General features: G+C 43.5%; 1 protein-coding gene across 6 annotated transcripts in view; it reads right to left on the bottom strand.

Moving 5' to 3' along the window:
- The window catches only part of ACACA (acetyl-CoA carboxylase alpha), a 197,607-nt gene that overhangs the window by 131,203 nt on the left and 49,281 nt on the right, over positions 1-17,123 (bottom strand). For all 6 annotated transcript variants that reach the window (XM_019511101.1, XM_019511095.1, XM_019511097.1 and 3 more), the window contains 6 exons: positions 16,525-16,613; positions 15,491-15,615; positions 10,146-10,259; positions 8,516-8,629; positions 7,360-7,449; positions 6,298-6,416 (listed from right to left, as the gene is read on the bottom strand). In XM_019511101.1, coding sequence (XP_019366646.1) covers positions 6,298-6,416; positions 7,360-7,449; positions 8,516-8,629; positions 10,146-10,259; positions 15,491-15,615; positions 16,525-16,613 — 651 coding nt within the window. The remainder of the gene's footprint in view (positions 1-6,297; positions 6,417-7,359; positions 7,450-8,515; positions 8,630-10,145; positions 10,260-15,490; positions 15,616-16,524; positions 16,614-17,123) is intronic.

Genomic DNA, 17,123 nt, shown 5'->3' with positions numbered 1-17,123 from the left:
GGATGCAGGAAAGGGCCTCACAGACAGCACTCTAGGAGAACCTGGACTCCGGCATTTCCAGGCAGACAGCCCCATTGTGAAAAGCAGCACGTGACTCAGCCCTTCCTCTGTTCAGAATGGTTTGCATCTCTAAGTCTGCTAGGTGACTAAAGAGAAGACTGGCAAAAGTGCCCAAGATGACTGTAACAGGTGATGCACCTGAGCACAGCTGAGCTGAGGAAAAAATCATGCCCCATTCAAAGTCTGGAAATTAGCATAGTTAGAAACCTGAATGAAGGTGTCAGCAAATGTCTGATAGGGTACAAAAAGGCAGAAATCAGATGCACACATAAGCATGGAGATTTACTAAGATTCCCATCAGGTGCCTTGGAAATGCAAACACATCTAATGATTAGGCCTAAATTCTGTTCTCTGAAGTCAGACAGGAAGTGACAGCAGGCTGCAGCCTTGAAGGATGAATTCGGACAAAGAGGCATTTATGCAAAGCTTTTACAGATGTGTTTAGGTGTAGGTTGGGTCACACACACGTACACTCACCCTGTCCTGAAAACCCAGGTGTCTAAGGATGACCTCAGTGGCATGTGTATGCTTGTACATGTAAAGATCCATGCATACAGGTAATAAGAGAAACGTTTAATGCAAATCAGGGGACTGACAAATGAGCCGTTTAACATAGGCCATCATCGGTTGAATGCAGAGCTTGGCTCCGTTCAACTACCCTAACATTAGAATGGCCTCTGACCATCACAGCCTGCTTGTGGGGCCTTTTATACCAATTTCACTGCCTAACACAAAAATAAGGAAATTCTCAGCTCCCTGTCCCTCCTGTAATCTTAGCTTTCCCCTAAGCGGGCCAGCAAGGGGAAATGTGGCTCTCTATGAAGTGTGTTCACTGATTCAATCTCAGAGCACATGGGTCCCCCAACTTTCTAAAGTTTGGGTATGTAGTCTCCATCAGAGTCTCCTATGTCCACTGCAGTGGACAGGACCAACCACCTAAATAGCCCACCCTCTCCCAGTGCCTTAGAGCAAATAGTCCTTGTTAACCCTGAGTGATGAGCCAGAAAATATACCACCTTGGAAGACCAGAAACTCACTTCCACCTGAGATGGCAGTGGAATGGCCGTGGGCAGGGGAGGTTAGGTTATATCTCATTTTCCCTAAACCTTTATGGCTCAGTCTGCCTGTGGTAGCTATGTGAGGCCAAGAGGTTTTTTACTGGGGACAGGGTGATAACTTGTACCCACACCAAAATGAAAAAGTGAGGACATTACATCTAGTCACTGCCACAACAGCTGTGAGAAAGGAGACATTGGGAGGAGTGGAGAACTACATACCCTGGACCCACTTCATCTGCCAGCAGCAGTTCTGTTCCCATTCTGGAGGGCAGGATGAACAGGAAGGAAATGTGGGTCAATAACAGCTGAATGGGGTGGCTGGGGGAAATGGGGGAAAATCTGGGGAATCACAAAACAGCTATCAAGCTTGTAGCTTTTGACATTTCACTCCTCTTGGATGTTTGTTATTGCCAGTGTGTCTTATCGGTCTACATTATAATACCCTTTATGTATCAGTGGCTGTCACAATTCATGCTCATGCAGAAAGGGTTTCTGATTTAGAGGAAAGGCTGTGGGTGCTGCTGTAATACCAATGCTAAAAACAGCATGTTTGGAAATATTAATTCCACCTGCTGCAAAGAAGCTTTCACTACTGCCAAATGAGAAACATTGCCCTCTTAGGGGTTGATATAAAAAGATGCAGTTAATGGGGTTACAGGAGGAAAAAGCTTTTCAGAGAACTGCTGGAGCCTTTGGAAAAAAAGATGGGCTCAAATTCTCTCTGAAACAGCACAACCCAGGGGAATGCTAGCAGGATGGCCACTCCTCGAAAGGGGATCAGCAGAGGAAGGAGAATCACAGAACGCTTACTTTACTTGTCTCATACAAGCAAAGCACTACCCAATGCTGATGCTGGTCAGCCTCAAAACGAATCAAGGCGACAGAAGTTGTGATGGTGACAGACAATGCATGCTGCAGACAGGATGAGCAGGAGAAATGAATTTGGCCTTGGAGACAGGAATGATGGGGGTAGGGGGAGTGGGTGTGTTCATTACATTCACAAAAGCTTTCAGTGCGGCATGTGTCCTTCAAAGCTCTAGGAGCCTCTGCCAGAGAAGCATTTCCCTGAGCTTTTATTCAAGTTACCCTGCAGTCTCTGTCATGACTAAGAAGCAGCGCTCAGAACAATAACACACAAAAGGCTGGATTGACATCCACAGGAGGAGTCTGGCAGGGTCGCAGGGTGTCAGTCTAGCTGTTCAAGTCAGCTTCTGTGCTGAAACCCTAATGTGCATCTTTTCTGGTGATCCTGCCCTTTGCATTATGCCAATTACGTGGTCCTCGGATCAAGTGTTGAAAGCTGGCGTGCAATTCAGATTAAGTCCCCATGTGGAATTAAAACAGAGCGAAGCAATGACACTTGGCAAGTAGCCACATATTTCAACCAAGATAAGAGCTGGAAAAGAAGAACTGAGTGCAGGAAAGTGTTCTGCTCTGTGATGTGAAGAGGATGGATACTGTTCCTAAGATAGCCATAGGAGGTCAGCTATGGTTCACTCAATTCTGGTACAAATTAAATACCAGTGTGGAGAAAATAAGTCTATCATAACCGGAAGGGTGAGAGTAAAGCAAGCACTGATTTTCCTTCTTGCCAAGTACAGCTGTGAACACTGGGCTCCTAAAGACAATGAGGTGAAATGGAGTCTTTAGAGATCTCATGCTGGCTGACACATTCTCTGACCACTATGATTAGAAAAACGTGACAAACCAGAACCACGAACATCCTATCTACGGGAAGAGATTAAGTGGAACAAGCTAAAATGTTTTGGGATTTAAACAAGTGAGACGAGGATGTTACAAAGCTGAGAGGCAAAAAAATAGTGGGGAACAACACTGAAGATGGATATGGTGAAGGAAGGGTTGGCCCACAAAACCAGCATCTCTCTGCAAATGCTAAAGGAGGAGAGGGAATCTGAACTAGTATGGCTCCATGTGCATTTCCAGCAGAACACCTAAGGAAGGGCTTTTAAGAGACTTCTGTCTGGCTTGCAATTCTCATGAAAGAAGAAGAACTCTGTAAATCACTATTCAGTGCGCCAAAGGATTCCTGCTATTGCAGAATAATTTAAGGAAGAACTCTAAGTTTAAGGACCGGGTTCATTTATTTCTCAAGTCTGTCTGCTCCTTCCCCTGGGTGGCAGAAACAGGCAGAAGCCATCCTCACATGGTGGGCTCAGCATGTAAGCACCTGCTTTTGACAGCCTCCACCTGAGGAAGGGTAGCTATTAAATGCCTGTATCAGGTCCTGCAGATTGGAGTACTGCAGTGCACTGGACTTGAAGACCATTCAGGAACTCCATTTGGCACCAAAAGCTGTGGCCTGGCTACATGGTACTTCTTGTCTGGCTTCCAATGGGTCAATAGAAAGAGATGGGTTTTGATGTACAAAGCTCTTTATAGGTTCAGTCTTAAGGGGTTTTGCTCTTGAAGAACTATCCTGGCAATCAGTATCAGCAGAGATTCTCAAGAGGACACAGCTGTCTGAGGCCCCAGGATCAGTTCTCAGTTAGTCTAACCAAATCAGTCTCCAATCACTAATGTTCTCTCCTGCTCAGAGAATATCCAGGAACCAGAAAGATTTCCTTCATCTTATTCAGCATTCAGAATTGATGCTTTTTGCCTTTTTTTTTTAATAAGTCTTAACTGGGAGCCATGCACTTCCAAATACCTTATGTACTTTACAGAGGGTACTTTACAGAGCAATTGGTCAGACCAGGTAGGTATCACACAATTGTTTCTGTCCTGATTACATGATGGCACAAGTATGACTGGCATGAATACCCAGGTGGGAGAAATCGGAATTTGATTTTGTCAAGCACAAACAACCCACCATTTTCCAATTTTCTTTGGGCTCATTAAAATTTAACCTTGGGAAGCCAACACAAAAGGACACAAGCATCAAACATCCAACCATGCATTCCTGAAAAGCTTGCTGCAGCATCCAGCCAACCCTAACTCCTGCTGAAGGACCCTGTCTTTGTAATGTGCTTCTACCCCCTGGGTTTGAATCTAGGGTTGCAGCGCTTCAGGCCATACTGCAGAGACTAACAAGATTACCTGAAATGTTCTGAAGGGTGGTTTTGGGTTGCTGGGTTAAGCTAAACACAGATCAACTGAAAAGCTGCATTTTTACCCTTTCCAGAGTAAAATTTTAGATTGATAACAAGCACTTCTTACAAAAGGAAAAAAGTATGGCAGATGGAGAGCAAGGACAGAGCGGGGATAAGAGACTTTCTTACAGGACTCATAGTGAGCCAATGTCACAGCCAGCTATAGAAGTCAGCCATGCTATTTCTTCTAGTCCTCTGCTCAACTTCAAGTGTGTATGTGTGGTTAAGTGCACCAACTTCTTCCACATTATTTCAGCTTCCTAATTTCCCATTTCCTTGCATGATTTATTCTACGGGCCATCTGACAGTTGCACAACTCAGTGTCAGTTTTTGCTGACATTATTAGAAATAATTAGAAATTATTGTGGGGCAAATTCATCACAAACATATATAAGTGAAATTGCGCTGAAACCAATGGAGTTACACTTGCTTATGCCCGCAGAAACTTTGGCTCTGTATCAGCTTGCCCAGGCCCACAGACGGGGTGTGAGGTGTTTACATACAGCCCCCGGTGAGGAGATGCTGATGATCAGAAAATGGAACTGGGCTTCTAGATGTCATTTTGTGAATCTGATAGGGAGAGGAGATTTCTGGACAAAGCAGCTTTCGTTTGGGCAAGAGGTTTCTCATTTTCTCTGTGACCTTGCCTGATGAAGCTGGCACAACAGTCCTAAGACAGTGATCAGCACAGGCAAGCCAAACAACCCAAAGCTACAAGCTGCAGTAAAGCAACAGTGAAGCAAATAGGAAGGCAGGAAATGGAGAAAGAATGGGGAGGTAGAGAGTATTATACCAGAGCACTAAAAATAGTATGCAATTATTTACAAATATTCTAGCACTGAAGGAAACAGATGAGACCAATGCGTGGCCCATTTGTACCATGGGTGCTTTGTGCCGCTTGTTGAGGACACTCATTCTTTTCCAGCAAACCAGATGCTGAAAACCATTTTTTTAAAAATATACTGATGGATTCTCAATGGAGCGAGACGGGACCCCATTGCCCAACCCCACCAAAAAATAAAAGGAGTAAATAAGGGAGAGGATATTTGGAGACAAAGAAGGAAAATAGCACTTTCCTCAAGACGGCTGATACAACTCTGTCAACCTAGCATAGATCAACAGTGGCCTCCAGTGGCTAAAGGGATTCATCGCATCTCTGGGCTCTAGTTACTCTCTCTCTTTCTTTGGGCAGGGTAACAATTCAGTGCAGACCTGTTTCAGAATGTCCTTGTCTGGTGTCTACTTCAAGATCCCTAATGTAAGTGAAAAACCACATTAATTATCTGTGTGGCCTGAGGGAAGCTGAAGAAGTTCTGTCAATCAAGGGACATTTTGATGTCATTAGTGCACGTGGGGAGCTGTGACCCCTGTTTCAGATAACAGGGGAATGGCAAATCATTGAGCCTTTGGTTGGAGCTTCATGTTTAATATTCAAAAGCCATGAAGAACAATACTAACAGATACCCCACACATTTAAATTTGCTAAGACATCATCTGAACATGTTAAGACTCTCTGAACAGAGCACTGCAAGTCCTACTGAAATCCTTTACACCACATGTTCAATTTATCAAACAAATCCAAGTTTGAAAGCACATGGGCCCCTCCAAAGAAACAGCCTTCAAATCAGGGGTAGCTAAAAAGAACATGCGATTTTTTTTAAAAAACACCAAATCATTTTTTTACTCCAAAATTCGTCCTTGAACTGTAGTTTTTGAAAGGCTCAAGTTTTAAGCTGGAGTGAATCTATGGAGGTGAAGTTACTAAACTGAACTGACCTCTCACTTGAGAAAACTGAAAATTAGATCCTAGTGAATGCAAGTGAATCAGAGAAACTAGACACAGGATATTCTGAGAATAGCCAAGAGGTTCTTTAGATTTAAGAGAATTAGGTGAACAACTTGAGTAATACTGAGTTTATCTTGATTAACTTGTCTGTCTTTCTTAAGGCTAACTTCTACATATTTTCTTCTCTACCTCCACTCATTCACTGAGTTCCATTCCAGGATTCTCCCAGATGAAATGGGAATTGGCCCCTGACTCCAAAAGATGTTTGCATTTTGGCTCTGACCTGTTTGGATGGGAGGTGGGTAACATGAACTGGAACTCCACTACACAGGTGTTGTCCTTTAGCTGCCGATGCTGGACACTGTTCAACTCATAAGCAATGTATGCTCTTCGAACATACACCTGGTTTAAAAAGAAATTCCTCATCAATTCAACTGTGACAGGGAAGCAGGAAAATAGAAATGATGCAAAATTAGAAAAGATTAAAAATAAAAAAAAAAAATAAAATGAATGCTACAAAATGAATATTTTCTGGACTATTCTTCTAATCTAAACTGTAAGAGTATCAAAGTTCCATTCATTACCTGAGAGCCTACCGCAAGGAACATCTCTGTCAGTGGCCTACACAACGTATCTTTCAATCCACTTACATTTGAAATGGTATTTCCGTGAGCCTGGAAATTTCTTCCTGACCCCAGCTTGTAACTAGTTTGTACCCTGAAGCATGAGCACTAATAAAAGTGGTATGTAATGAAGGAGAGAGGAAACTACCTTATCTCCATTTAAGCCAAAAGACAGGAACAGCTCAGGCAACTTGCTGCGATTCAAACACTGCACATGGCTTTCTACAGTGGTTCAAGCCATATGACACTAAATACCAGACTCCAGGTTTTGATCCAAGCTTCCCCTCCATCATACCGACTAGTGGTCCTCAACCTTTTCAGTCTCGAGGTGCCCCTCCGTGGATGAGGCACCCTCCATAACTTTTGTGAATTGAGTGGCAACCAATTTCAAAAGCTAATTGACATATCTCAGTGCCTACCTCCTTATACAGGAGTGAAGGATCATCCAGGCAGAAATAAGCCTGGCTTATCTGCTCATCTCCTCACACCTCACCTATCTTCTCACCCCTTTCAAAGGATCTGGCAGCGCTTCAGGTGCCCCAGTACCCTGGTTGAGAATCACTGGTACAGATATTTGGATAACTGGATGCCAGGCTTATCTATAGTAAAACTTTTTTTTTGCTAAGCAAGAAAATGCTGTCCAAAGCACTGACAGGGACAAAAAAGGGGGGGTGGGAAACCACCAAAAGAAAAAGTTTGCTTTTAAGTGGAAAGAAACATACCTCCAGAGCTGCCATTCTCACCACCTGGTTACTGTGATAGAAGAAATTTGGTAGCACATCAAAGATGGATGTCTCAGACAGAATGAGTTTCTAGAAGAGATCATAGAGAAGAGCATTTGAATCAACTTGGTACAAGGGTTGAATAAAAAGTTTCCACAAAATATTTTTTGGGCACACACATTGTTTCCATTTCCTGGACAGCTCTACTTTCTCTGTATTAGTTTTTTCACTGTGGCAGCATTTAAGAGGCCTCAGGGACCCCTGTACCAGCCATTGGACCCACACACAGCAAAACAACAGTCCTGACACTGTAAAGAGCTTACAAGTTCTATGCCAATTTACTGCTGCAGAAGACAGCCCAAACACTTTAAGTCACAGCCTACATTTATAGGAAGACATCGATCAATTTAACGTGTGTGGTGATTAATCCTTCACGGTTATGAGGCAAAAAAATTGAGGCTCGTACTGAAACAATGACCTGAGTACAAATTGGAAACAGTACGGACTCGTAGAGGACAGCACTTTTATTAGGTAACTTAAGAAAAAGTAGGTACATGACAGCATTTAGTCTATTTAGGGCTAGGATAGGATAAGCTCAGAGTCCAGCCAAAGCTGCTCCACACCTGCCAAAAGGTCGAGTCGGACAGTACATAGCTGATGTCTCAGCACTCAGAACGCTCCCCATCACAGTGTCACCTGGCCTAAACTAGACCTGTCTTAGAGTAGTCTAATTTTGTCAAGCATTTCCATTCAGAACTCAAACCATTTAAAACCAAAAGGAAAATCTGAAAACTGACTGATGCTATCAAAGAAAGCAAGTGCTTTAAATACAAACACACAGCCACAATTAACTGGAGCACCGAGTATCTGCAAAGCACTGTATTCTAACAGTCAGAATCCCAATGGAAGACTCCACTCCAGGTGGGCAATCCTGGACCGTATGCACTGAAGAAAAAGCTAAGCAATATGGCAGTATAGCAAGTGTCTAACAAAAGACCTCTACTGACATCTGCGTATTAAAGCATCACGAAGTAGGAATCTGAACCGAGGTATTTAGAGCAACAACAAGTCTGTGGAACCTAAAGCAAGATTTCACACAAAATTGGTACCACTGAGCTTAATAAGAAGGAAGCAGGGAAGACAACTCTGTAGATACCTGCAGGTTCTCAATGCAGAACTGGTGTCCGTACATGTCAATGGCTGATAGGAAGATGGACTCCACCTGGTTGTGACGCAGCTCGTATGACGGCAAATGGGAAGCAATGAGAACCTGGTAAGAAAGCAGATGCAGAGTGAGTGTCAGAGGGCACACATCTCAGTTATATTTGGCCATTATTAGGACACAGTGCAAGGCCAGGAAGACTCGCTCATCCATAATTGCCAAGCTCCTCTACCAGACACTAATGTTCGCTCTGCATGTGAGCCCTAGGCACTGCAGCACATGGAAGATGCCACAGAAACCAGTCTCATTTGTGTATCTCCGTGATTTGTATTCCTGGCTCTTCCCCACAGAGAAAGGGAACAGCTTCAATCCAGTTTTATCAGTGCATGTGATTTAGCACTGCAAAGCTGCAAGTCCAGGGGACTGCCCAACCAGCTGTTAATTGGAAAGCAGAGCTGGCAAGCAGCAGCTGTGGAGAGGCCTACAACGGAGCCAAGCCTTTCACAGCTTCAGAGCAAAGCAAGCAAGAGCCACTCATGCCAGGTACTAAATGCTGAGAGCCTAAGAGAGGATGGGAGGAAGGGGCAGCAGCTTGCAAAGGAAAATAGAGTGCAAGAGCAGCATAAAGATATCCACCAGGATGGCAGCAGCCTCCCCAGCGTGCTGCTGAGAGGTTCAATAACTCTGAATGGTTCAAGGACACGGATATAATTCCACAGCAAACAGAAGGTCACTGAACAGCTTCAAACACCCCGTTCATTTTCAACGCTCGTGCACTGAAATAAAAGGAGAGCTCCCCAAACTGCCAGCTTCCCTGCTGAAGACTTTTAGAATGGAAATGGGAACTGTAGAGGGAGAGAAGTTAACTAGACTTGGAGGGTCAGCATTATTGAGAGGCAATTATACCCTTCCACTCCTTTATTACTAGAGACAAACTGCTAGATAGGACACTGAAAGATATCCACCCAGTGTACATATATGGGATTCAAACCATCAGCAACACTTGAATTGCAGAAAGGACCCTGCAAGGTTTTTTTCCTATTAGGTTTTTTTTTTCCTTCTTTTAAACTACTATTTACAATAATCCCTTCAGCACTGGAAAGAGACAGCTGTTTCTCCTCTAAATGTCTTGTTCCAGGCTACACATTCACTCATTTGCTGTTCAAACAGACTGCAAGCACTGGTTGTTTACTGTAGGGTTGTTCAGGCATCATAGGCAGCAAACTCTTGGCATTCTAGCATTCGTCGACTAGGGATGTGATCATCTAGGCTGACTTCCTGTCTAATGCAAGCCAGAGGGCTTCCCTGGATTCATTCTTGGTTTAGCTAGGACCTAAACTTTAGAAAAACCTCAAATCTTGAATTAAAATTTCCAGAGATGGAGAATCCACCACAACCCTCGTTAACAACTTATTCTGATAACAACTCACTGGTGAATTATCTCTGCTGTTAACGGGTTGCTCAAAAACACTAAGCTTTTCATGTTTACTTAAGAGATAAAAATCCACATCAAACAGCCTGGGCTTTATGGAAGTGATCATTAAGACAGCGAAGGAGCCCATTTTGATCTTGTCGACTTGGACTGGGTCTCCTTGTAGCAGGATGCCTACAGGGCTGCGCTTACCTGACGTGCCCGCAGCGCTACTTTAGCATTGGTCGTCTTGCTCAGCTGGGTCAGCTCAGTCAGAATATTAATTAACTCGTCTGTCAAGGTGGGGTCTCGGCCACACAGTTGGTCCTACAGAGAAGGGGGAAATGTTTAAAACAAAGACCCCCCCCAAAGGAACATCAAAGTGAAATGCTGATAGATGTGCTGATGCGGCTCTGGAGCTCTGCCCAACACTTAAATAAAGATCATGAGCTGGATTGGAGAGCAAAGAGGGTCAAGGAAGAGGTGGGTAGCACCAATCCTTTTATTATTCATTTGCATCCTTTGCTGTGGCATCCCAGCAGCAGAGGCGTAGGCATTCGTGAGCCAATGAAGCACGGTACAACCCTCTTCTCCCGTTACCCAACCTCAGCTCTTATTCAGGACATCTCTCGCAGAGTTCAGAGAATATCTGACCAGAACAAAATAACCTGTGGACAGTGTGCTGAAAAGCAGAGAACTTGGGCTCTGAAAGATCAGAGGAAGAGTTTGACAGCTGAGGTCCTCCTGCTGAAATTGTTGCTCATACCTTGCAGCGCCGTTAAGCATTTCCATGATGCTTCCCAATATGGCTACAATAGCCCCTCCTTTTCCTATGCACCAAGTGACTTTCCTCTACCCCAAACTCATTTTCAATCCCCAGCTTCTTATCCCTAATCCCCTCTTCTGGGATTTGCCAGTGCTTATCACATTAAAAATAAAATCAGTCAAGTTTCCAATTCCTACCCCCACCTCTGCCATTAAAAAATAGTAACAAAATAAGTTACCTGATTTCTTCTCATAAAAAAGTTGATATTCCCATTTGTCCCATTTCCCTCTCACCTCTCCACCTGCCCCCACTGATGCCCCAGTCACATTCCCTGTTCAGTCAGAAGCCTAAGGTCAGCCCCAGTCTTGCAATCAGCTCTTTGTGAACTCTTTTGGCTCCACAAAGTTGTCTTTCAGAATCGGGGCCACATATTAACACGGTCTTAGGACAAAGCCTTTGCATTTTTATTCATCTATAAAGGTGGTGTGCCTCTTTAATATAAGCAACAATATCTAGAGGCAGTCAGAAAAACTGCTTCCCAAAGCTACCAATTTTCAAACAGAATCCTTGAGAAACACTCATCCTGATTAATCTAGACCCAATATATGGGATAAGCAGTCTTCATGTTAACTCCTAATTAACAAAAATTATTCTGTGATAATTTTTTTAATTCCAATGAGAACATATCTGTACCTTCGTCAAACATGAAGACAGCAAGCCAAGCTGTACTGACTAGAAGCAGAGGCAAAACCAACTAGCTTATTTCATTGTCCAAACCGATTGAAATGCACAAGAAAACTGAATGGTATTAATGGTGAAAAGCATGTTAGAATTTCAGTATCTTTTCAGCTTCAATAATTGAAAAATATTTTTAAAATAGACTTTTGTTGTCTTCTCTAAATAAACAAGGTGCGACCCTGCAAGAGCTGGCTTCCAGTAGTTCCTTACTCTCATGAATGACTCCACAGTCCTCCCACAGTGTCAGGAATTTGCAGGACAGTGCCGCCAAGTCTGTACCCCTCTGTGAGCACCTCTAAAAAGCTTCTTTTAGGCAGAACCACCACACTATTCACGCACAACAGAAATGATGGGAGATAAATGAGAGATGAACTGGGTATTCTGTGACATTAGACAGTGCATTACAGACATTTTAAGGGATTTCAAGCACATGTAGACCAAAATGATCTATTAGGGTCTAAGAAGCTAAAGCTAAGCAGAAAACTCTTTCCATAGTAGGTTAACTTTTTGGATAAGCCTCCTGGGGAAAATAAAATAAAAGCCATACAAACCTCATCAATACACTAATAAATAACAGTTGGTGCCACATCCCAACTCCAAACCTAATGAGTTTTTAAATGGTTTTCAGTCCCCTCCTCCAGCTTTATGCCCTTTCTAGGGCCCTACAGCAAAGGAACAGATCAAAAGTCACATCACTTTCAGTCATCTAAGCTACTGGCTTGTTGACTATTGTCTCTCCCTAACAGGGTTTGGGATCACATGATCCAAGCAAATAGTACAATTATAAGCAGCACAAAAATCCCCATAACCATATTTGTTCAAGATTTGCAAGTGAATCCACAGAAAGAGAATATTTCAAGAATCTTCTGCATATTATTTAAAAATATATATACCAGGCACCTTGACCTGTTTGCTCTAAAAACAAAAAAATGGCTTCTGAGAAGACTGTACAGTTGTCTCACATATTTCTGGAGCTGTGTGGTAGAAGGAGAACAAAAAACTCATGTGTTCCTGTTCAAAAACCCAGGCTTCTACCACTCCTAGATCTCCACTTGGAGCACAAGGCCTATGACATGCAGAGGAGCTGTTCCAAGTCCAGCTGGTTGGGATTAGCGGTCCACATACAAAGAGGCAGGTGAGAAAAGAATCTGAAAGGGTAATGTCAAGCCATGCTACATTGCAAAAAACGCATGAAAGATGAAGGAGTTCCCCATTCTGCTCCAAACAGCTGCTAGCTAAAAGCGTGAATGATGGCTGCATAACAACACTATTACTAATATCATCCTCATAGCCCTTGTTAATACTGGATTCCTAGGGATACATCAATAACAGCAACACAAGTATCAGACTATCTTGACATGATGCTTGCCCTTGGAGGACAAACTTAACAACCCCATATAAATAGCATGGCGACCTTTACCAGCACTGTGTGTGCCAAGAGGTGCAACTCACATGGGTAGCACAAGATAGGTGACAGGAGGACTGGTCTGATAGTTAAGGTGCTGGACTTATGTGCCAGAAATCAGTTCTGGACCCAGCTCTGCCAAAGACATTGTTGAGACCTTAGGCAAGTCACTTAAACTTCCTAAGCCTCAGTTCTCCACTTGCTATTGTATTTCCCTACACCCCTGCATTTACCTGAGGGGAGGGATTCATGTTTGTGAGACCTCAGATGCTTCAAAGCTATATACACAAATGTGATATGAACTTAGTCTTCTTCTGCCAAAATACGCTCCCTACAGCATATTTTCTAGGTCTGTGCTTTAACACTGCGAAGCAGCTGGGCTTCCTGCATCAAACTGGGGTGAACATAGGGAGAGAAGAAACAAAACAGGAGAGAAAGTAAACGAATAACATACAATAAGAAGGTTAGCTGAGCCTTTCCTATTTCCCCACTGTGGCCTGCTGGCTCACTCAGAAAAGATTTTTCCAGTCAATGTGAAGACACAAGCATGACTCTGCCTTTAAGATTTGGCTTTTGCAGGGGGGGGAGAGGCGGAGAGAAACAAAAAAAGTTTCAGTCCCATTCTAGTAAGAAATAATCAGGATGACAACAACAGAAATAAAGCAGCTAGCCGGTGTTCCATTGGCTTCTGCCTGCGCTGATTGGCAAAGGCAGCGAGCAAAGCCTCAAACCAGTTCTTTGACAAGGCCTAACGCCTCCCCGGCACCCCCGTGTAATTACACACTTGAGTGACTGGACTCTGAAGAAAATTGAAGGCCTGAGCTGCGAACAGCTGCCATTTTCTCTCTCCATCACGCCAGCATGATTACTTGAGAAATGAACAGCCCCAGCTCAAAGCTACTCCAGAATTCTCAGAGGAAATATGGCTCCGTGTTCAAATAATGAGATTCTTAAGGCAAGCGTTACTTACAATCACACCGCAAAAGGGGGGAAGAAAAAAGAGAATGAGAGAGAGAAAGAGAGAAGAATGCTGGGTCCCTTATATCTTACAAATTAGGATTTAAAAAGCTCAGCCAGTCTGGGACAAACATTACCTTTTTGCTGCTCCTAGGAAGGTTTTTTTTGTTTTTGATTTTTTGGGTGCTTTGGATCTATTTAGTGGCACAAAATCGCTTTGTCTTTACCCGAAAAAAGAAAAAAAGAAAAGTGGCTCTATAATTAGCTTCTTAGAAAGCAAGGCTTCAACTCAGGGTCATGCTTAAAATCATGCGGTATCTAACTCTGCCTACCTCAAGAAAAGCTAGCACACACTGCTTTTGCAAAATATTTATTTGCCACTGAAATTTTTTCTTAACGTCAGAGGGGGTGTATTTAGATACTGGGGGGAGGGACTTTTCAAGGGCTTTTCACCTTTTGAGAGAGGCTAAAACTGTTGGGTTTCACCCATTGGTGGAAAGCTGGAAGCCACGGAGGCTCAGGAATAAAGCCTCGGACACAATCACATGTTCCCTGGTTTTTCTGTCGAGTTGTTAATTTGCAGGTCTGAATATTGAGGGGGAAATGGCCAACCTGTGAACTGAAACTCTTCTGGTCTCTAGTAGGCTGGACAGCCAGCCAAATGGTAGGACTCCTGCAGTGAAATGCCCAGCAGGGGGTTCTCTGGACCCATCCAGCCATGGGAGCTTCCCAGGCATCATCTATTTTGTACATTTAAGAGAAGGCAACTTCCAGGATGGGATCTGTGGCTTACAAAAGCAAGCGCCAAGTGTAAAATACTTATCAGACATTTGCACAAAACATGAAACTCCAAAGGGACATTGGCCCAAGTTCCTCCACCATGACTGCAAGGCACTAAAGAATCTAGCTGAGCCCTACAGAGAATGCAAAGGGTGCAGCTGGTCAGAGAGCAGCACTGCAGGTAACAATGAGTCATTCTGATATCACAACCACAGAGAGACTTAAGAGTGCATCAGCTGCTGAACCAATGAGATTATAAAGTGGTTCATAACCAGAGAGTAACCAAGACCTCTGGGGACCATCGTCTGGACTGGCTGATGTCAGGTCACTATCGCAACCACGTCCTGGTTAGCAGGGATAGGTCATGGGAAGACTGTATTTGAATGCTGACAGCCTGTTTCCACAAGAAGTCGCCTGTCTTTTGTTATGCTGCAGGGTTTCTCTTTGTTTATATTTGCAATGTGCAGCTCTGGGGTGAGCAGCACAAACTGGCACAACGTTAGGACTCTGTACACCTCCCAGAAGGCTGAGGTGCAAAGGGAAAAATATAAATGGCAATCCGGAGGGCCTAGAAGTCAGCACAAGGAGCAGTAGGAGCTCTCTCAGTTTCTACTGCACCAACAAAAGTCATGAATACCACTGGGCCTTGCTGAGATTGCATCAGCATTCTCAGCAGAAAACCAGGAATGGAAACTGAACCGACCAAGGCTCTCCAAGTGCTCTCTGAGTCAGAGGTGAGACATACCACCAGGGAACCCTGGCAATCTCTGTGCCGTTGCTGCCTGTTCTGTGGTCCATGATTAGGACCACAGTCTCTGAGGCTCATGGCTGTCAATCTAGCATCTCTCACCAGCGCTAAACATTCACATACAAGATAAAATGAATTCCTAGGACCCCAAGAGCCGAACTTACAATGAGCATTGTTACAAGCAGGTTCTTCTTGGTGACCTGGGCGTGGGAGAAGATGTAGTTCAATACAGTGTTCATGTCACTTTTGTTCTCTTCCCGAAGCGCAAAGACACACTTGTCATAGTGACCTGGTGGAAACACAAACATCACTGCCTGTGTATACATAACCATTTTTGCTGCCTATCAGTTCTATCTGTACCACTAAATTCACACAGGGGAAAATACATATATAAGCCTATTCAACCAACATACCTATTTTTGGAGGCCTGAGTGAGCAAATTTGGAATAAAAACACTGGTTTCCTGGAAACTAGAAATCTTAAATGGTTTAAATAATTTTTTTGTTGGTTGCTTTTAATCCATTGCAATGCTAAATCATGTGGTGAAGGAAGAATGATGAGAGCTACTTAAGAAAGGAGTGTCTTTCATTCAGAAGATAATCAGAGGGGGGGAAATAAAATCCATAGGCTCACACAGTGCACTGGTGTGGAAATGGATCTAACAGTGAAAACCTGGAGTGTGTAGTGGGGTGGGAGGAAAGAGAAAGAGAACAGAATAAGGAGTATTGGGTTGTAGTAACTAGAGCCTTAAAGGAGTGGTGCTTCACTGCCATCTTGTGGCTGAAAGTACTGCAAAGGTGCATCCATTTAAAAATACATCTACTGTCATCTGTAGAGATGTCAAATTGTTCTAATGAGCAGTGAATCATTTCCTGGTACCTTACACTTTTTTAAAATTAATCCACAAATGTCTTATTGCATTCCATTTTCTTACAATAATACTCATCATGGCATTGCTTATTCTCCTGCCATAAAGGTAAACTTAATAGCTGACCTGATATTAGTTAATTTCTTTACGCTTCTCCGAATGACCAATTGCTCAGAAGTCAGGAAGTAAAATGGGCTGCAAAGTCAAGTACTACAAATCTGAAGAGCCCAGACCTTAAAATGCAACTTCAGAGAAATATCTAGGATGAACAACTACTTTAAACTGTGGAATCTATAAGAAAAATCAAAAAGCAGTCACAGAGGGATTTACCGTGCTGGAACTGAGTCTCCACCTTCAGGTACTGACGGAGAAGATCCATCACCACAGCCTTCATGTGGCCTCGAATACCACTTCGGTACCTGCAGAAACAGAGAAGGAAAGGCAAGTTAATAGAACTGATCAATACCAAAAAATCCAAAATGCTAACACATGTGCTCACATATGTAAGAACCTCTCAAGATGCAAGGCAGCAAGAATGGGCACGCTGCCCCTGCCACTTTCAACATGGGCAGCATGAAAAGCATTTTGCCCCATCAGCTTTCCAACTCCTTGACAAAAGGAGGGAGTTGAAGATATGAACTGCTTAAGGGACTCAGTACTAGGAACCAGGAGTGATGCACGATTCCCAGAGGCAAAGGGGGAAAAATACAAGTCTATCCCCACGGTTCAATTACTGGACAGACAACCAGGACTGGCAACAGTTGTGTGGGCCACATACAGGCTCCCTTCATAGCTGGTTTCCCCCAAAGATGCCTGAAGGCTTATTTCCAATGCTTTAGGAATCTGAGAACAAAAACTGCCCTGCCAGGGCAACGTTTTACCCAAGTTCAGCTCTTTCAGACAGCTTTAAAAAAAGGGGGGGGGGGGGG

The sequence above is a fragment of the Gavialis gangeticus genome, unplaced genomic scaffold, assembly GCF_001723915.1.
Source record: "Gavialis gangeticus isolate Ggan-Ray unplaced genomic scaffold, GavGan_comp1, whole genome shotgun sequence".
Taxonomy (NCBI): Eukaryota; Metazoa; Chordata; order Crocodylia; family Gavialidae; genus Gavialis; species Gavialis gangeticus.
The sequence above is the reverse complement of the archived record's forward strand: the minus strand, read 5'-3'. Positions and strand labels throughout refer to the sequence as shown.